At 42.6% G+C, this 19,414-nt stretch overlaps 1 protein-coding gene across 3 annotated transcripts in view; it reads right to left on the bottom strand.

The window, feature by feature from the left end:
- Positions 1 to 19,414, bottom strand: part of TANGO2 (transport and golgi organization 2 homolog) — an 82,492-nt gene that overhangs the window by 41,368 nt on the left and 21,710 nt on the right. For 2 of the 3 annotated variants that reach the window (XM_090062979.1, XM_090062980.1), the window contains one exon: positions 13,065 to 13,185. The exons of the other annotated variant lie outside the window; for it this stretch is intronic. In XM_090062979.1, coding sequence (XP_089919105.1) covers positions 13,065 to 13,120 — 56 coding nt within the window. In that variant the 5' untranslated portion in view covers positions 13,121 to 13,185. The remainder of the gene's footprint in view (positions 1 to 13,064; positions 13,186 to 19,414) is intronic. 3 annotated transcript variants of the gene reach the window in all.

The raw sequence follows: 19,414 nt of genomic DNA, 5'->3' as shown, positions 1-19,414 counted from the left end.
GGTATGCATGATTTGAAGAGCACATATTTTTGTTGTTGTTTTGCAGGTGGAAAAGCCAATCCCTACTAAGTTACCTCATTTTCAGGCAGGTTTGGACATACACCTCCTCCAATAGTGAAGTAAGAATTTGTTTAGAACTCTGCAAAGTTATATGCAGTTAGCACCATGACCAAAACCAGAAACACAAGAACGAGACAGCTGGATTTTTTAAAGTGAAATTACATTTGCATGTGAATTTTAATGTACATTCCACAAGAAGAAAAGGTATAAGTGCTAGCAGATAGGAAATGTATTCCTTATATATACACACTAAGAGTTCACAGGTGCAGAAAATTCTATACAACTGGAGAGAGCCCACAGAGAAACAGAAATCTGAAAATAAAGGACTCCTACTAAAGGCACCTCCCCCCACACCACAATACTCCTTTCTCAAGAAGAGTTTGATCTCTTCAACCTTGGAAACAAATTCTGGTACGGAGAAAGCACATATACCTTGGACACTTAACACAGCAGCACTGATGCATAGAGAAGATCACATAGCACCTTAACATGAATCTGATTCCTTTGAATCAAAAGTTTTGACATGGTCAAACTTCTAATCAGCCAGATTATAAGCAGGAAGCATGCAAATTGGACCTTCAGTTTGATACGGTCATCTTAGTAACACTACCGCTGCACTTGAGATCAAAATACACACAAGAAGTGGAGTGAATCCTGTACAGCAAATGTCAGCAGCAGTCCTAGCAGGGCTGGGGGAGCAGAATAACCTAGCTCAGGTGAGGAGGAGACAGGCATTGGGACCCAGCTGCTGCTATTGCTTCTCCCTGCAGTTCAGCTGCAGTGTAAATCAAAGCCCCCCTCCTAACAGAATGATATGCTACCAGACTGCAGCACAGCATGGGCAGAACTCCCCTTCTACCAGATTTCAAGATGACAGTAAAATGTGGTCATGCTGTAATGTCAAAGAAGCAGCTTCAGTTTACGTATGTTCAGAGATTTGTTTCAAGAGACAAAAATCCAGGGTTCTGTCCTTATTGAAGGGGCTCCAAATTCACAGCTTCTTCTGCTCACAGATCCTGTAGGCGCTAACCCAGAGAGCAGAGTGCTCAGAGCCCTATCATGGATGCTGTGGCCTGAGGACAGGCACTGGCAGGCAAGAGCAGAGAGACAAAAATCCTGAGGCATGCAGATGAGAAAGGAAGATGACTTGAACTGGGATAAGGAGCCACGAGCGGGGAAGTCAGGATTGGGAAGCAGGCAAGGGCAGGTGGAATTAAGTTTTTATGGGAATGAAGTTGGGAGAAGGGAGGAAATCAAGGAAGCAGACACGTGTGCACATCCCCCCCAGACAGCTTGGAACAGAACCCGAGATTACTGGGCATCTCGACTTTTTCAGGCATTGTGCCTGGCAGCCGAGAGAGGGGGCTGTTTGTGCTGTTTTAAGAATAGAGTAGAAAAATAATTGTGCAGGATGGCTTAGATAAGCAGGGGGCTGGACTAGATGACCTCCTGAGGTTCCTTCCAGCCCTACCTTTCTATGATTCTGAGTATCTGACTTTTCAGAATAGTTATAATTGAATAGCAGTTGACACATTTATACATGGATCCTACTGATATAGCGTGCACATTTCTGAACACGTGACATTTCAGAAAAGTCAGACCCCAGGATATCTATTTTCTATACTGTATTTGGGGAGCCAAAAACTGAGAGGCATGCGAGAAGCGACCACCTGCAAAAAGGTCTGGCTGAAATTATTCAACTAGCTTTGCATAGAAACCGTCTCAGAGGTAGGAATAGAATCCACTTCTCCAAATAGGATTCAGCATCCTCAACCATGAGCATCTCCTTGCTCCTGCTGTCCCTGCCTCATCACTGCCACCTTCCAAACTTCTCCAACAAGTGAGACAACAGCCCCCATTATTAAACAACTCATATTCATCTGTAGGACATGTCTATGCTCTACGCCAACAGGGACTCTTCTGGGGAAGAAAGAAAACACAAAAAAGAAAAACACGAGATTTTGAACAATAACATATACGAGGGGGTTGCATTAAGGTTGTACAGACCACCCTAATTCTGATGTTTCCTAACTTCTGAGTAGTTGATTTTGCAGCCCAAATGTTTTTTTTAATACAGTGCGTGTGCAATAATGTTTCATGTCAAATACATGTAAATATACAATAAAAGCAAAAACCACCCCACTGTTGTCCAAGTTTGTTCAGCTTTAAGTATCCAGAGGAGAGAAAGGAGTTGGTCATTCTGCCTCTGAGGTTCATTCCCACTGTATTAACTCTGAGCATCCAGATCATTTGGCTGAGTCTTACTTTACCGAAAGGAAGACTCTTTCATACACAAAGGGATAGAGGAAGTGAAAGGAAAAAAAAAAACCCACAGCTTTCTTTCATGCCAACCATGAGTTTTTTTGGGGGTGGGGGATTGGGTTAGAATCTGAGCTCCACAGGAAGAGCGGAGGGAAACATTTGAATCCCTACTGAGACTTGGCGACTGCAGCAGACAAACTGCAGGAATCTCTGGAGGCTCCATAATCAAAAGCTAGTAGGGGGTTAAGAAATACAATATGCAATTGAAAGACATTGTCAGATGAAATTCCCTGTTTATATTTGGTAATAAGCGCTTCTCACTTTATAAGCTCTGAGATTGCTGTGCTGCATTTTGCTAAATGGGTTGCAGCTCACAACAAATGATCTAAACCTAAAATTAGCCAGGTTTAGAAAGTCAAACAAATATATTAAACAGTACTGGCCATTAATAGGAAGCAGAAAAGATATAAAGCTCCAAATTAGGGCAGCCCCTGGCCTGCTAGTACCCTGCCTGGGAAGCCCCAGGGGGTGCTGCTGCTGCAGAGGGAAGGACTGGGACCACCTGCATCTCAGGGGCTGCTCGGCCCACTGGCAGCTCACATGGGCAGGCTCTGCCAGAAAAAAAGAAAGCAGTGAGGGGCCCAGCCTGATCCTCCCCCACCCCGTGGAGCCTGCCCATCTCTCCCACGGCCAAGGGGTGAGCTGCTGGTAGGCCCTGAGCTGCAGGGAGTCCTAGTACTTCCCTTTCTGGCAGCAGCACCCCCCGGGGCCACCTGGGTGGGTGGCTAATGGGCAGGTGCTGCCCCAGCTTGGAGGCAGCACCCAGCCTGATCCAACTGTTGCCCAAGCTGTAGCTAGGGCAGCACTCCCCCACTAACCACCCGTCTGGACAGCCCCAGGGGGCACCGCCACCATGGAGGGGAGGACCAGAGCTTCCCACAGCTCAGGGGTCACTCGGCCCCTGGCCAGAGGACATGTGGGCAAGCTATGGAAAAAGAGAAAAGAAAGAATAAATAAACCAAAAAAAAAGGGTTGGAGCCCCTCACCATAACAGTGATGGAAGCCCCTAAATTGAAGTGGTGGGTTTTTAATAGTACAATTAGAAACCCACCATTTCAATTTAGGGGACTAAACTCCCATCCTGTGTACAAGTGCCCATTAATCATATTCGGACTAAACTGTGATGTTACTATACCTTTGCACCAAGAATCAGAGCATTAGACTATCCAAACCTTTCAAATATGGACAAACAATATCAACAGAGTTAATGCAGTGATTCTCAGCCAAAGTGCCACAGGGGTGCCTTGACACCCTTTCAGAGTACCATGAGGTGCCAAACAGTGCTAGCACTGTGAGTTGTGCAGACATGATTCACAAGATGACCCAGAGATTTCAAATTGGATTCCTTAATGTTAAAACCATTTTGACCTCTTATGGGTTTTGCAAGTTCTTTGCAGCAGCAGAATTTTCTATTGTTAAAACAAAGGAGTGAAAACTAAGAGCTGGCATTTACCAATTGGTGCCTGGAGTCTGAAAAGGTTGAGAATCACTGAATTAACGCTTACTGAAACTTAATCAGTCATTTTCAGGTATCCTGAAGCGTTTCTCTCTGTTTCATGTCCTGCACCCCCATCAAAAGATACTCAAGCCTTTACCTTCCCAAAGAAAAGGAGGAAGGGGGAGAAATAGCCAACAAGTTTAGTGTGAAAAGTTAAACAAGAAACAGCAAACTGATAAAGATATAAGAAGGTTAAACTGAGGCAAATCATTTTTAAATCAATTAATGTAATATTTGTTCATTAGAGCCATTTCAGTGATGCACAAGAGTCCATTATCCTGAAAGCAATTAATTCTCTAGAATAGATACAAAGACTAATAATGTTTCTACAGCATTGATCTAAACTAGTTTTATGTTCAGTGTTATAGCTTTAAAAGAGCAATTATTACTTGTTTTGCCGATAACATTAGTCCATTTTCTTTTAGACCTGTGATACAAAACGAACAAAAAAAAAAAATTCTGGTTTTCTTTCCCTTCCCTTCTCTTCTCTTCTCTTCCCCTGTGCCCCAAAACAGAATATATTTCCTTAGGCCTTGGTGGCAAACATAGGTTTCCCATGATGAAAAGTGAATAGACTTAACTTTTGTTCTAGTCTTGTTTACTTTGCTCAATTTAGCACTTGGTTGGTCCACTGAGCAAAACCATAAGCACTTTGCAGTATCATGAGACAGAGACACAAAGGTACAGAGGGCAATGGACACATTTCAGTTAAAACATGTTGGATTCCCTTCATAAAACTGAGTCAATATTTAATTTAAAGATTCATTCTAGTTTTAAAATGAATTCAGCACTTGCACTTCTAAAAGCAGTCTGAAAACAAAGTTTTCTGAAAGCCCAGGACAGATTTAAAAATCTCCCACTCATCTTGTAGAGGAGTATGTAAAGGAGTAGCAATTCATAACTTTGAGTAGATGCCATTACAAAAAAGATATATATGCAAGGCCACTTCAGAATATCAGGTACCTAATTTGGGGTATTAAGAGTATGTCCTGCTCAGAAAAGTGGATATCCAGTTTCAAAAGAGTAGTGTATGCCAACAAAAGTGCAAGTCACAGGTATCCAGGTTGTAGCAGTATTGGTCTAGATGAAAAAGCAATCAAGGCTTGTGGACAGAGGTGATATATTTTATTAGACCAACCATAGAAATATGAACTTTCATTTCTATCCAGGGGAACTTTCACAATCTTTTCTCTGGTGCCTGATGAAGGCTGCTTGTACCCGAAAGCTTGCAATTAATGACATTTTTTTGCAAAAATTTTGTTGGAGTATACAGGTGGAATATTCAAAATTGCTCCTAACTGGGCTCAATTAGAAAATTAATGCCAGGATTGTTTCCTTCATGTCTTGTGACCCTGTACAATCCTTTCATTGTCTCTGGTGTGAGAAGTTTAATGCACCTGTAATTACTACCACTGTAGAACTGTTTATTGGTGCTTCACGTTTACATACAGTAAATTAAATTAACTGCCTATTTAGAGGGGAAACTAAGGCAATTTTGATTGTAAATTTTATATAAAAATAAGATCTCTTTTAGACAGAATTATCAATCCATGTAAAAGCTTCCTTCCTTTTGGATAGGACTTTTTGTTATGCTACTGCAGAACAAAATCGGGGTGGATAAAAATCAATTATTTTTTAAAATAAAAATAGCAGATTTTTATTTAAATCATATTTAATTGTATTTTTTATTTTTTAAAGATTTTTTTTTAAAAACAACCTATATATAGTTTTAATGTAAGATATGTTAAAGCTCAAAGACATCAATTGTGGAATAGGGATTATAACTTCTAAGAAGAGTTTTATAAATAGGTCACAACAGGGCATGGACTATATTAGAGGCCCAAACTTATGTGGTTCCCAGAGGCTCCTCTATAGATTACTAAAGACCAAGGAAAACCATTTTTACTCAATGGGACTCAGTACTCAGTCTAGAAGTTCCCATTAAGCATCTCTGTGATGTTTAGTTTCAGTTCTTAAATGCTGGAACTGTCTCTCCAGAGATAACATCCTTATTAACAGCAGTATATGGAGATGAGAGATAACAGACCTGATTACCTACCATCAGCCCTATTGTCTCTCTGCAAGCTGGTGTACACAGAGTCAAACCCTTACCTCTCTTTAAAAGTGTGAAGTTTTAAGAAGTTAAATGAATAGAGGATTGGTGGGGGTGGAGTAGATCTGGGCAAGGAGGAGTCTGGAGATAAATCCAAGGCTGCAGGGGCAGTTAAAAAAAAAAAAAGAAAAAAAAGAGAGAAACATTTTGAGCAGAATAGTCCAGCACTCGAGGGATAAGTTTCTGAGTATAGCCCAGGGGTAGACAACCCCCGGCACGGGTGCCAGAGTGTGGCACTCAAAGACTTTCGCTTGGCACATGTGCCTCTGGGTGGATGGCAGGGAAGGGGTTGGGGCTACATGGCCACAACAATGATCAGGCCCTTCGTGGCTCCCCTGCCATCTGCTCTTGGCATGCCAACATCTTACAAGTTGCAATGGTGGGTGTCTCTGGCACTCTGCCCAAAAACACTGCCAACCCCTAGTATAGCCTCTCCATTGATTTGAGATCTAAAGAGGGAATGGTATGTTAGAAAGAAAAACCGATCACGGCAGCAGGCTTGCCAGACTGTAAGAGATGGAAGTAGTCAAAGATGAAAAGAAATCTAGAAGAAAGTGAAGAAAGCCCCAAAAGCTAACAACATATGGCTGCAGCACTCATTTGATGTCCTCCTAATACAGCATGGCAAAAATATCCCCCAAATATCCATAATTAATCTAGTGAATTGGAGCTAGTTCACCTCCCAATGACTTCACAAGTATGTGCTTCAATTAGCTTTGGCAAATAAAACAACCAAATCATAATTCAGTTTTCTGATGTAGCTACAAAATTAATCTGAAGAAATGTCAAAATAAATCACCGCTTTAAAATGTATAGCCTGTACCTTCTAAGAAAGAAACCTACATCATCTATCTCCGAGTTGTGATTCATATATATATATTAAGATTGTATCAAGCAACAAGAATGGACTTTTTGTAGAAAACAATGATTAAGTCAAGGCTTCCCGACTAGTGATTTAAATCAAATCCACCCTGACAGCAATATTCTTATATATTAACCTTTGTTTTTAAAATAAAATATTTGCATCTACATCAGACTGGCAGCAAATACAGAAGAGTCATAAACAATCCTTTCTTAGTTTCCTACCATTCATGGTATTTTGTATGCATAGAACAGGTATCATACTGACCAAGAAGCTCCTTTATTCAGCTGTCACAAATCAATATTCTGCGACTGCACCTGAATATCCTTCAGGGTAACCATTTCTAAGCTTCTGTATAAGCTTTTGGCATTTTTCTCTACCATATGAAACTTATTCCCTTTATTTATACATGCATGCACGTTTACAATGACAGCTTACCTTCTGTCTCGTTGCCTACTTTATCCAATATACAGTACCTTCATACTATTGTTCACCATCACCCCCAATTTGTCTATTCTTTAAATCAAATCACCTGGACAAGGGAGAAGAGATTGATATCATAGATCGACTTCAAAAAAGCCTTTGATCTGGTATCCCATGATCACCTCTTGGCGAAACTGGCCAATTGTGGCCTTGGGACCACCGTGATCTGCTGGCTGGGAAATTGGCTCTGTGGTCAGACCCAGAGGGCAGTAATTGATGGCAGTCACTCATCATGGTGTCCTGTGACTAGTGGGGTCCCCCAAAGCTCTGTCCTCAGACCACTATTGTTCAACATCTTCATTAATGATGTGAACATTGGAGTCAGGAGTGGACTGGCCAAGTTCGCCGATGACACCAAACTTTGGGGCAAAGCATCCACATCAGAGGACAGGCAGGTGATCCAGGCTGACCTGGACAGGCTTTGCAAATGGGCGGATGAGAACCTGATGGTGTTTAACACCGAAAAATGCAAGGTTCTCCACCTTGAGAAGAAAAACCTGCAGAATCCTTATAGGCTCATCAGTTGGCTAGCACTACGGAAGAAAGAGACTTGGGGATCATCATTGACCACAAGATAAACATGAGCCTGCAATGTGATGCTGCGGCTAGTAAAGCGACCAAAACACTGGCCTGTATCCATAGATGCTTCTCAAGCAAATCCCGGGACGTCATTCTCCCCTTGTACTCGGCCTTGGTGAGGCCGCAGCTGGAGTACTATATCCAGTTTTGGGCTCCACAATTCAAAAAGGATGTAGAGAAGCTTGAGAGAGTCCAGAGAAGAGCCACACGCATGATCAGAGGTCAGGAAAACAGACCTTATGACGACAGGCTGAGAGCCATGGGGCTCTTTAGCCTGGTAAAGCACAGGCTCAGGGGTGATCCGATGGCCACCTATAAGTTTCTCAGGGGTGACCACCAGGATCTGGAGGAACGTTTGTTCACCAGAGCGCCCCAAGGGATGACGAGGTCGAATGGTCATAAACTACTACAAGACCGTTTCAGGCTGGACATAAGGAAGAATTTCTTTACTGTCTGAGCCCCCAAGCTCTGGAACAGCCTGCCATTGGAGGTGGTTCAAGCACCTACCTTGAACACCTTCAAGAATAAATTCGATGCTTATCTTGCTGGGATCCTATAACCACAGCTGACCTCCTGCCCTTTGGGCAGGGGGCTGGACTTGATGATCTTCTGAGGTCCCTTCCAGCCCTAATGTCTATGAAATCTACGAAATCAGACTATATCATATTTTCTGCCAGCTGTATATTTATGATTTCATGAAAGTGAAATGCCATCTTCTCAGTACCTGAAGACTTCCCTAACCAATTTCCTACAATCTCACTATCCTCTCCACTGTCACCACCTCCTACTAGCTTTGCATTAATCAGATTTGTAGTGTAGAGACTAAGTTCAAAATGATTTAGAACGTATTCATTTGGTTCCATTAGAAAAAGACACTTAGCAATATTTGTAACAGAATAAACCCCAGTAGGACCTCACCTATTAGATCTGCATAAAGATGTACTGATCTTAACTGTTATCAAGCTTTAGAATCTTTTGGACCCAATCTTGATGGATCCTGTCAGTCAACAACTACAATGGTTTTAAATCCAGATCATAAAATTGCCAGTCCATCTGTGTTAAGAATCCTACACAAAGATTAAAATGGAAATAAGCTAAGATATCTATGCTGTAGCAATGTCCTTGACTTGGGTGTGAGGCTTAATTGTTTTGCCAGGTGCTTCAAAAATCTCCAGATGAAGAGTGCTTTCTTCTTTGGACATTTGAGAGAGAATTTCATAACTTTTTGGCATCCATGTAGTACAATTTCTGCTCTTTTAGATGTTTCTGCTCTTTAATCTGCAGGCTCTCAAATGACTGACTATTTCTGTCATCTTGCTCAGAGAAACTGAATCTTACAGAAGTGTACTGTAGAATGTATTCATATATAAATATGTATATAAAACACATTTTTTAAAAAAAGCTAGAAGACTTGGCAAGCAAATGTTAATTTTATTTCCTAGAGCTCCAACTAGTCGTTTCATTCAGAAATTAGATGTGGCTTGTTTACATGAGATGAGTATATGAACTCAAAATATTTGCCCAAAATCTTCTCAAAAGAATAGGGAGCCTCCAAGTTTAATATAAAGCCATTACAGAGTACTGCTATGATTAAAACATCTTCATTTTGCCTTTTATGAAACAGTAATCATGTGGGGGGCGGGGGAGGGAAGCCATTTAAAATGACCCCAATTACTAAATAAATTATACAAAACCTAAAAATAGATAAATATTTTAAGTGTGTTAAGATTTATGTACCATTTTAATGTTGAAGCAGAGCTGAAAACATGAGAAATCATTCCATTAAAATAATTTCCTGCGATAATTCAGTTCCATAAAAAGACTATGCGATTATGGCTTTGAAGCTTGAAACCTGTATTTATGATAAGTCATGCATAGTATAGTTAAGCAAGATGTGATGCCAGCACACCACTTTTTACAACAGCTGTCTGGGCTATAGTAAAGCATTCACTACAGTGCTTTGCACAATTTTACGGAAATGTAGCTCACGCATAAAAGACCGAAGACAAAGATGAAAGACATAAGGGTAAACCAAAAACTGTTGAGAAGGCCCAATACGGCAGGGATCCAGTACTGCATTAACAGTAGCATAACATGGGGTGGACAAGCAGGGCACATATTCTGGGTACCACTGAAGAGGAGGGGCGCCAAAAGGACCAAGGGGGGCAACACCTCACCCTGGTGTTGTTGTTTGCCATATTCTGCCTGTACTTCCTGGCTATATGAAGCAGCTGATAGAGGCAATGTGTGTAATAGACTGCAAGGCATTCTGGGAATCAATTCCGGGGGGGGGAGGAGACAGATATGACTGCCCCACGACCATTTTTCCATTCTAGGCCTTTGGGTGTCGCAAAATCAACATTAGGCTTTCTAGTTAAGTTAGTGCCCATTATGGCTGTCAGATTAATTGCCTTAGCTACTGAAGAATTTTACATATTAGTAAAACAGCACTAATAGAACAGCTAAACAAGAAAAATGTTTTGTATGCATATTAATAGTGGGGACAATAAGATGTAGCACACATCAAAGTCTGACCCTGGCTTGCTCATGTTACCTTATTTTGCAACTTCAACTTGTATTGCCTTGAGGGAAATGAAAAAACAATGCTATTTATACTGATTGAAAGGCACCTGGAGACAGGAAACTTGGAAAAATGAAGTCCTCCATTAATACACATGAAGGTAGGCAATGCCACCGTAGCATCCTCCCACAAACATGACCTGGAAGGTTGCCACCTCTGGGACAATGAAGGCAATTCAGTTTACTGGCCCACCTGGCCCACTGTTTTGTGTAAAGATTTGCATCTACTGCCTGCACAAAAATAGACAAAAAGCCAAAGTGCCCTGGGGCTGGCTAACTACTAAGAATGTAATGCTGTAATGCCACACCTACAAATCTCATCTTTCCAAAACTCAAAAAAGTTGTGACCCACAAATTTTTTGCACTCCCCTTGTTGGCTTTGCAGTAAGTTACAACTGTTCATGCCATAAATACAAGAGAAAGTTGTTTGGACATAACAAGGAAGTACTATAAAAAACACGTTATAACTTCATTCAGAAGACAGAAGAAGACAAATTGTTTGCCTGCAAGACGACAAAATTGGCAGAGAGAATTTCAGTTGAAGTTTAAGAATGTGTTACAGTAAAGAGCGCAAAACAAAATTAAGCTACTGGATTTATTCAACACCGTCTGTCACTTTAACTTATGAAAATTAAACATGCAGCTCCTACAAGAGGGCTATGAAGGCACACTAGGCTAGTAACTAGGGTAATATAGAGGTAATCAGGAGATTTAGGTACCATTTCCAACTGTGGCACTCCCAGATTAGGACCTTGAGGCAAAAGAGGCATAGGTGAAGTGACTTGCTTAGCTGAAATGACAAACTGGATTCCTTTACAAAGCTGAGAGCTATGGTTAGAGGAGTTCAATGCAAGAATCAAGGACCTTTATGAATCAGCCCTGTGCAGTTCAATTTTCATATGGTTAAGATAAAGCCTGTCAAACTGGTCACAATTACGTCTTTTTTTTTCTTTAGATAGAGAAAGACTAGAGTGAAAGGTCTGACTTTTACATAAAATATAATTAAGAGTCAACACTGTATAGATTTTGAGCCTAAAATTGACTATGTTGATATGAAAATTTAAACTTATTAGAAATCTCTTACATGAAGCACTACGGTCTTGCTGATGTCACTAAAATGGAGGGGTTAATCAATGGCAGTTTTATCTGAAGTGCTGAGCAATGTGAAAAGGAAAAGTTCAAACAGAATTCAACAAAAGATCAGAATCTAGGCCACAATGGATCAAAAGTTCTTTCCTATTTTTGATACCAATAGCAGCCTATTTTCTGCCAGCAATCAATAGTTCCAAATTTGGTGCATCTTTTTCATAGCAAGCACACTACAAGAAGTATTACTTTAAATATCAATTGTGACAGAAAGTTCACTTGGCAAACAACATTCCAAATCAGCATGAATACAACCGAGGCCTAAAGGAGTCCTCTAGAGGCACCACTGCATTGAAAATCAGCCTTCTGTTGGCAACGCAGGTAAATGGCCCATACCAAATGCCTAGAAATATTAATTCAATACTAGTCATATCATAACACCCCCAAGAATCCTTTTCCTTTTACAAATTCAGATGTAGTCAAGATACACATCTGGCACTAGGTGGTTTAATCATCATTCTAGTTCTTAATTAAATTTGTGACAACCAAAAAAAGCAGGGCAAAAAATTAACAGGTGGCAAAATAATTTGCCCACTGTATTAAACTGACCGACAATAATTCAATCAATATGGGTGCTTGTGCTTCCAAAAATGTGATAGTTAGCTTTAAATGGAACCAATATAGTATGCAGCAATAAAAGTGTAGAGACACAGTGCTAATAATTAAGAACACAAACTTGTGTGTAGGTGGATGTCTAAAATGTTGTTTCCCCATTTTATTTCTGAAGCCTGTTTTTGGGTGGGAATTCTTTAAAATACCGCTCCAAGATGAATATTTGTGATTAAAGGATTGCAGTGAGATAAGATATTAGGTATTGCTCACACATGTGTGTGACAGAGTACAAGGGCTCTCAATTTTTCAGTCCCTCAGAAGAGGATTCTCTATGAAAAAAAACAAAACAAAAAACTTCTCAGCTCTAGAATAAGCTCCCTTTTCTGAACAGGACTAGCCTACTAATATTTAGGAATGCTGCATGGAGGTTTGATGAGTTAGAGATATTGTGTTTTATGTCAGGTTGAGGTCAACTAGTTGTCAAGGAGCAACTACTATTTAATTTAATCTCTGTCCTTGCACTTTCGGCTAGATTGCCAACAGATTGGACCGTCTTAGTTTTAGATACATAATGGAAGCAAGCATTTAAGTGGCACACCCAAGAGCCTATGGCAAATAGGAACCAGAAAACAAAATCCAGGAATGTCAAGTCCTAGCTTCCTGCTCTAATCAATGCATAGAAACAGTTTTTCATTTAAGAATTACGTACCACTATAAAGTAAAATAACATAACAATGGGATTACAATAGCACGCTTTTCAAGCACTCAGCCTTGGTTTCTGAGGCTGGGTTTCACTAGGTAGTGTTAAGTCAAATGTATCGTGAAATTAGGTTATAAAAGGTATTTTGGCTTTAATCAGAACTATTTACCTGTATGCATTTTTCGAAACTGGCCGAGGGTCAAACTTAAATAAAAGGATGCACATGGAGAACTGCTGGCAAAGTCTTGCTTCCTCCAAAAAGGCTCAGCGCAAGGTCATGCTACTACCGCCTGTGAACAAAATATAATACAGTACAATAAAGGGGCTTTATTACACTGCAATTTCCAGAAGCATAACCTTATAATCATTCTTGTCTTTAAAGACCTTGCTGTTCTCATTAATAGCATTCCATATTGAAATCAACACGGCTGCAGAGATCTATTTGTCTCAATCAATGATTTGTCTGCAAAAGTCCTTGTTATTCTTGATGGTTCATGTATTGCTGAAGTAAGAATTTAATTTTGAGTTTTGGGAAAAGAATGAACTAATGACAAAAGATTACTGACAGGTCTGATCAGCAACAACAGGTATACTGTAACTTTCCCAACAATGCAAGGAAGATAAACACTTTATCAAAATTTTCCGCTCATTACCAATATAACACAATGGTGATATGTTTTGTTCTGCACCAATACTTCTGCAAAGATAGTCCTGTCAAGATCTAAGAAAGACAACTTAACCAAGCACATCCAGGAATGCGGCAGCTGGGAAAAGCCTAATCACAAAAGTTCTTGGAGATAGAAGAAAATAACCTATCACTAAATACACCTTTCAACAGAGTTGTGGGAAGATAGGAACATATATAATATTGTGGGGGTAAATACTGCTGGGAAACAGAGCGTACCTTTCTGATGAAGGCTGTCTCTGCCCTTTGTAGCATATTTAAAATTGTGGCCACGTTCAAATGCCATGAAAAATGTTCTATCACTAAATACACCTTTCAACAGAGTTGTGGGAAGATAGGTGTGAGGGAGCGGGCGCTAAGGGCGGCCGTGAAACTCCCTAGCGCCACTCACCGTCACGTTAGGGTGAACGTAGCACCCTCAGAATCTCGCCCGCCACGACTTTGATGTCTAATATATATAGTATGGAGGCTGCCTGTTTCCCTGGTGGACGGTATCGTTGTTCCTATCTCTACTCCCCAATGGGGTGTCTATCCGTGCCCTGCCTTAAGGGCTACGCGTGCCTCCAACCTCCCCTTTAGCACGCCCCAAGCCTCGCAGCTGTTCCGGGGGACGTTTGTCTTGTCCCTCGCCCGTCGGGTGCCTCTCGGCCACCTGGCGCCCCACAGGGTCTATAGCGCCACCGCCGCCCAACTCTCGGCGCCATCGGGCCGGCCTTACCGCCGCCCTTGTCTCGGCGCCATTGGGCCGGCGCTATCACTGCGGGTGCCTCTCGGCCACCTGGCGCCCCACGGGGCCTATAGCGCCACCGCCACCCAACTCTCGGCGCCCTTGGGCCGGCCTTACCACCGCCCTAGTCTCGGCGCCCTTGGGCCGGCGCTATCGCCTCTGCACCGCGCCCCCTCTGGGGCCTCGCCCCCTCCGGGGCCCAATCGCCCCCTCCGGGGCCCAATACCGCGCACCTTGCGCCTCGCCCCCTCCGGGGCCCAATACCGCGCACCTTGCGCCTCGCCCCCTCCGGGGCCCAATACCGCGCACCTTGCGCCTCGCCCCCTCTGGGGCCCAATACCGCGCACCTTGCGCCTCGCCCCCTCTGGGGCCCAATACCGCGCACCTTGCGCCTCGCCCCCTCTGGGGCCCAATACCGCGCACCTTGCGCCTCGCCCCCTCTGGGGCCCAATACCGCGCACCTTGCGCCTCGCCCCCTCTGGGGCCTCGCCCCCTCTGGGGCCCAATACCGCGCACCTTGCGCCTCGCCCCCTCTGGGGCCTCGCCCCCTCTGGGGCCCAATACCGCGCACCTTGCGCCTTGCCCCCTCTGGGGCCCAATACCGCGCACCTTGCGCCTCGCCCCCTCTGGGGCCCAATACCGCGCACCTTGCGCCTCGCCCCCTCTGGGGCCTCGCCCCCTCTGGGGCCCAATACCGCGCACCTTGCGCCTCGCCCCCTCTGGGGCCTCGCCCCCTCTGGGGCCTGTGCCTCCCTGGCACGATCTTCCGGAACCCCCCAAGCTGTTGGGAGGGGGGGCCCTGCTGAGGCCTCCTCGCTCCCCAATAGCCTCACCCGGTCCTCCGAATCTACTTGCCGTTGAAGGTGATCTTGTTCCCTGCATCATTGCAGCCGGTAAGTTTGGTAAGGCTGCCCCCCTTGCCTCGGGCTGCTCAGCTCAGCCGCAGAGCTCCTGCTCCTGCGGCAGCCAGAAGGGAACTGTGAGGCAGGCTTCGGCCTAAGCTGTTTATAAAGGCCGGGCCCTGCCCCCTTCTGGCCACGTGACCCAGCTGGTCACCCTGGCAACCGGCACCTGAGCTGCCTGGGTGATTGGCAGCTCTGCCAATCACCCTCACAGTCACGGGGCACCTGCGTGACTCCGTGACAATAGGAAAATATATAATATTGTGGGGGTAAACACTGCTGGGAACAGAGCGTACCTTTCTGATGAAGACTGTCTCTGCCCTTTGTAGCATATTTAAAATTGTGGCCACGTTCAAATGGCATGAAAAATGTTCTTTCTGGATTGGAACCTTACAAGGTGCTTTCAGATATTTTCTGCATTGTCCCAGTGAGAACTTGCCTGGTAATAAAGTTGGAACATGACCCTACTTTTCTTGCTCCAGATGTAACAAGCGTTAGAAGTTTACTAACTATACAAGCTTAAGCACACTGCGCTGCTAGAGAGATCCATGCATGAAAGTTGTCATAGTATGGAGGCAGGGTTAGGGGGAGAGAGGGGTTGGAGACAAATCAATACCTGAATCCTAGAATCACTCAGTAATTAAACTCATTTTGCTCCAGTGAGTAATTGCTGAAGCAAATTGTACAAAAATATAAAAATGCAAGTATTTTATAAATCACACAATGCATTAAAAGAACTAAGAAAGTCTTGTTATTTCCTGGTACAGATACTAATTGTAATTCTAGGTCTCATTTTACAGAGCCTCTCTGAACCCTCCCATGATAATCCCACATTTTAATTTCAACAGAAGGAAGACATTTTCCACGACATTTCACACTATTTCACTTTTACTACCGAAAGCAGAGCTACAAGTGCAGCATTTATACAGATTTTAAATTAGCAGCCTGCCAGTAGCTGTTGGCTTCTGTCAAGTCATGGCTCAGCATTGCAACAAGCCTGCTGTCACTGTCATTGTCATGGCACAACAGATTCACTCCTCCTATCACCAATATTTTACCAAGGGACTCCTCTGTTGCAGCAGCTAAATAACCTGAAACTGAACCAGCAAACCAAACAGGACAGCCAGGGCAAAAGAGAGAGAGATTGGAGGGGAGGGAAATAGTTTTTTTTAATCTCTGTTCCTATACAAAAATGAATTATTCTTTCAAGCAATGACTTGATAAAGTGTTAGTTTGAGGCTCTGCTGGAGCAGGACCCCTGAAATATTCCCCTGCTTAACAGACTAATACCATAAACTAATGTCACAGAAGAAAGAATTCAAGTTGTGCAGTGTATGTTCAACCCTCCCCCTGCCCCCACCCTCCAAAAAAGAAAACAAGCCTATGCAAGGTGGGTCATAAATGGATAAATAAAAAAAAAATTAAAAAATCTTCCAATGTACAGGAAAGAAAGATGCGACATAAGACAACTCATTTCAAGATCTGGCTGTTTAAAGGAATGACACTAAAGGATCTTCTGAAAAAAGGGGAAGATTTGGAAAGCAATACTGTCCTTTTCAAGTTTCCAGTGCCGGACCACATTGGACCTAGGTACTCCTCAGCTTGCCTTGGCACTTGTGGGAAAAGACTAATCTGTAAGGAAGAAGGCAATTGTTGTCCCAGGAGCTGTAAAAGGTAGAGGCTACAGTGCTGACTCCCCCTAACACCCAGTGTTGTGGATACTCTGGTTTGCAGTTTATTCCCCAATGGACACAATAGTTGAGGCATAAACACCAATTGTATAGAAGTTTCTAAACCAAAGAGCTTTTATATTTCTTGTGCTGGCTGCAGATCTAGACACCACCTACGGTCCATTCTGACTCAACTTCCTCATCAACCAGATGTTCAGCAGGACTCGGGCCTTCCAGCCATGGTTTCTCTCCTGCAAAGTGTTGTAGGCTTGATTTTCCAGACAGTTTTTTTGGACTGTGGCTGGTCCCAGCATCAAAAACCACACATTTCTTTCAGCAGCCTCTTCCTTTGTCGCTCTCCCTTGCCCCAAGCCTTTGCCTCTAAATCCCTGCTCCATCACTTGTCCCATTGCACTTTCACTTTGGGGGATCCCACCCATGCCCGGAACTTGGTCAAAACAGGTTTCCTTCCAGCTCAGGTAGCTTTCTCAGCATACCCATTTTTCTGCCTAGTACACGGCCCTTATAAAGTTAACCATGTCTTGTGAGTGCTCTGCTCTATTGTTTCTTCTATAACCTAATCACAGCCCAAGGATGACTTATTATGGTGGAAACCAACCTTTTTGGCAGCTGTGTCACAAATAAGCCCTGTACCCTCCCTACTTGTCACTCCAATCCCCTCCCCCATGTTGCTCTGCTTCCTCCTCCCCACCCTATCTATAACTGCACTCCCCATCCCCTCCCTGCTCTGCTGTATAATATACACAGAAGCTACTTGTGGTATATGTGCTGCAGGTTGACTACCCGTTAATTATTACATGTCAAAACATTCAATGATATGGCAAGTTAATAAGATTAATCAGAATATCTAAATTGCATACATCATATGCATATATGCTAAAAGTCAGGTTCTTTTTAGAACAGCAAATAATATTGATTACAGATTGACAATATCCAATACTATCCAGTTCATTACATTATCGACAATCATCTAGGTTAACTACTGCCCTCTGTCAGATGAAATCAGGAGCTATACATTACAAAGTTAGCTTTTTAGCCACAGAAAATTCTTCATGTGTTGTCAGTAGTTGTCACAACATCTTCTCTCAAGACGTAGCATGGCACTGATTAAAGCCAGCAGAAAGAAATGATTCTAACTGATGGAAATTGGGATCAGGCCCTCAAGTACAAGCTACTAAGTGAGGTACCAATTAGACCACAAGCTCTTTGAAACAAGGGCAACGTACCTGCTTATTGGCACAGCACCTAGCATGAGCGCTCAATCAGAACCGGGGCAGATGTAAACTATTGTAAGATGCAAAGAAGATGCCTTTACCTCCTTCCTAAGCTGTGCAAGTACCTGAACTCTCAAATCTTTACAAACTCACAAAAATCACACAAGACACACACTGAGATGAAACAGAACTTTCAGTATGGAAGAAATCTTTCAGTGGAACTCATTACTGACTGAAGATTCAGTTTAAGAAGGAAAACATCTTGCAACTAGCTAAGTATTGCTTTTTGGGTCACTATAAAAAAAGTCATTGCCATAAAATAGATTTACTTTAGCCAACTGCTTGTTATTGGGTTTTATCCTTCAAGTATGTTTCTCACAGACAACTCCATAATTTAACTGAACTGGTATCAAGTCCCTGACGATACCTTGATTGAATATAGAATTTAAAATAAAGATAATGAATGACAACTGACCGGCATTATATTTGTGCTGGGCAAAGTCTTCCTTCCCACTTTAAATTCCAAGAGGGATTGCTGTGTGGGCAGAGAGATTTATGTGATTGCATTCAGTTGCTTTAAAAAGCATTTTTCTAACTTGGTTCCTCAAGGACACAATAAACTGCAAACTAGCTTCATAAGTCCTGTCGTGAAGGCACCAGAAGTTAGTAGTTTGCTTTCTTCCAAATATCCCACACACCCCACTTTCTTTTTTAGTGTGTAAAAAAAAAAAGAAATAGATTTCTGGCAAGAAGACTCTTGTGTTCTCACAGGGCCCTGTTAACTGCGGGCTAGGCACCAAGCAAGTGTTTCAAAACTTTTCTTCATTTCCTGTCTTATGTTAAGAATACAGGAATAATAAATCAAAAAATCAGTATCTGAGAGCTCATCTTAATAATTAAATGAAAAACCATAATAAAACCATTTTCATGGGAAACATGTTAGAAAAATTCAGACCACCTTAGCAATGCATGATCATCAGCTAAGTTACAAAGAACACTGCATGTTGTGTAGGGCAAGAATTGTGTTCTGCTTTCATACAATAGCCAATACTCTTGGGTCCAAAGCTTATTTTTTAGGTAAAAAAAGCCAAATAGCAGGCTTCAGCATGTTCAAAGTTAATTCAGTTCAATTCTATAGTTCAAGCATTACCATCTTGCTTGTACTTGTCTAAAAATCCTGCCCTTTTCACCATGCACACACTATTAGGGAGAAAGGAGATTAACTTTACATTGCTGAAACAAAAAGCCACCTTATGGACACACAAGCTACTGACTCATCAGGGATACTGTTGATGGATCC

The sequence above is a fragment of the Crocodylus siamensis genome, chromosome 9 (assembly GCF_052110815.1).
Source record: "Crocodylus siamensis isolate JL-2025a chromosome 9, ASM5211081v1, whole genome shotgun sequence".
Classification (NCBI taxonomy): domain Eukaryota; kingdom Metazoa; phylum Chordata; order Crocodylia; family Crocodylidae; genus Crocodylus; species Crocodylus siamensis.
This window is presented reverse-complemented; position numbering and strand designations above follow the sequence as displayed.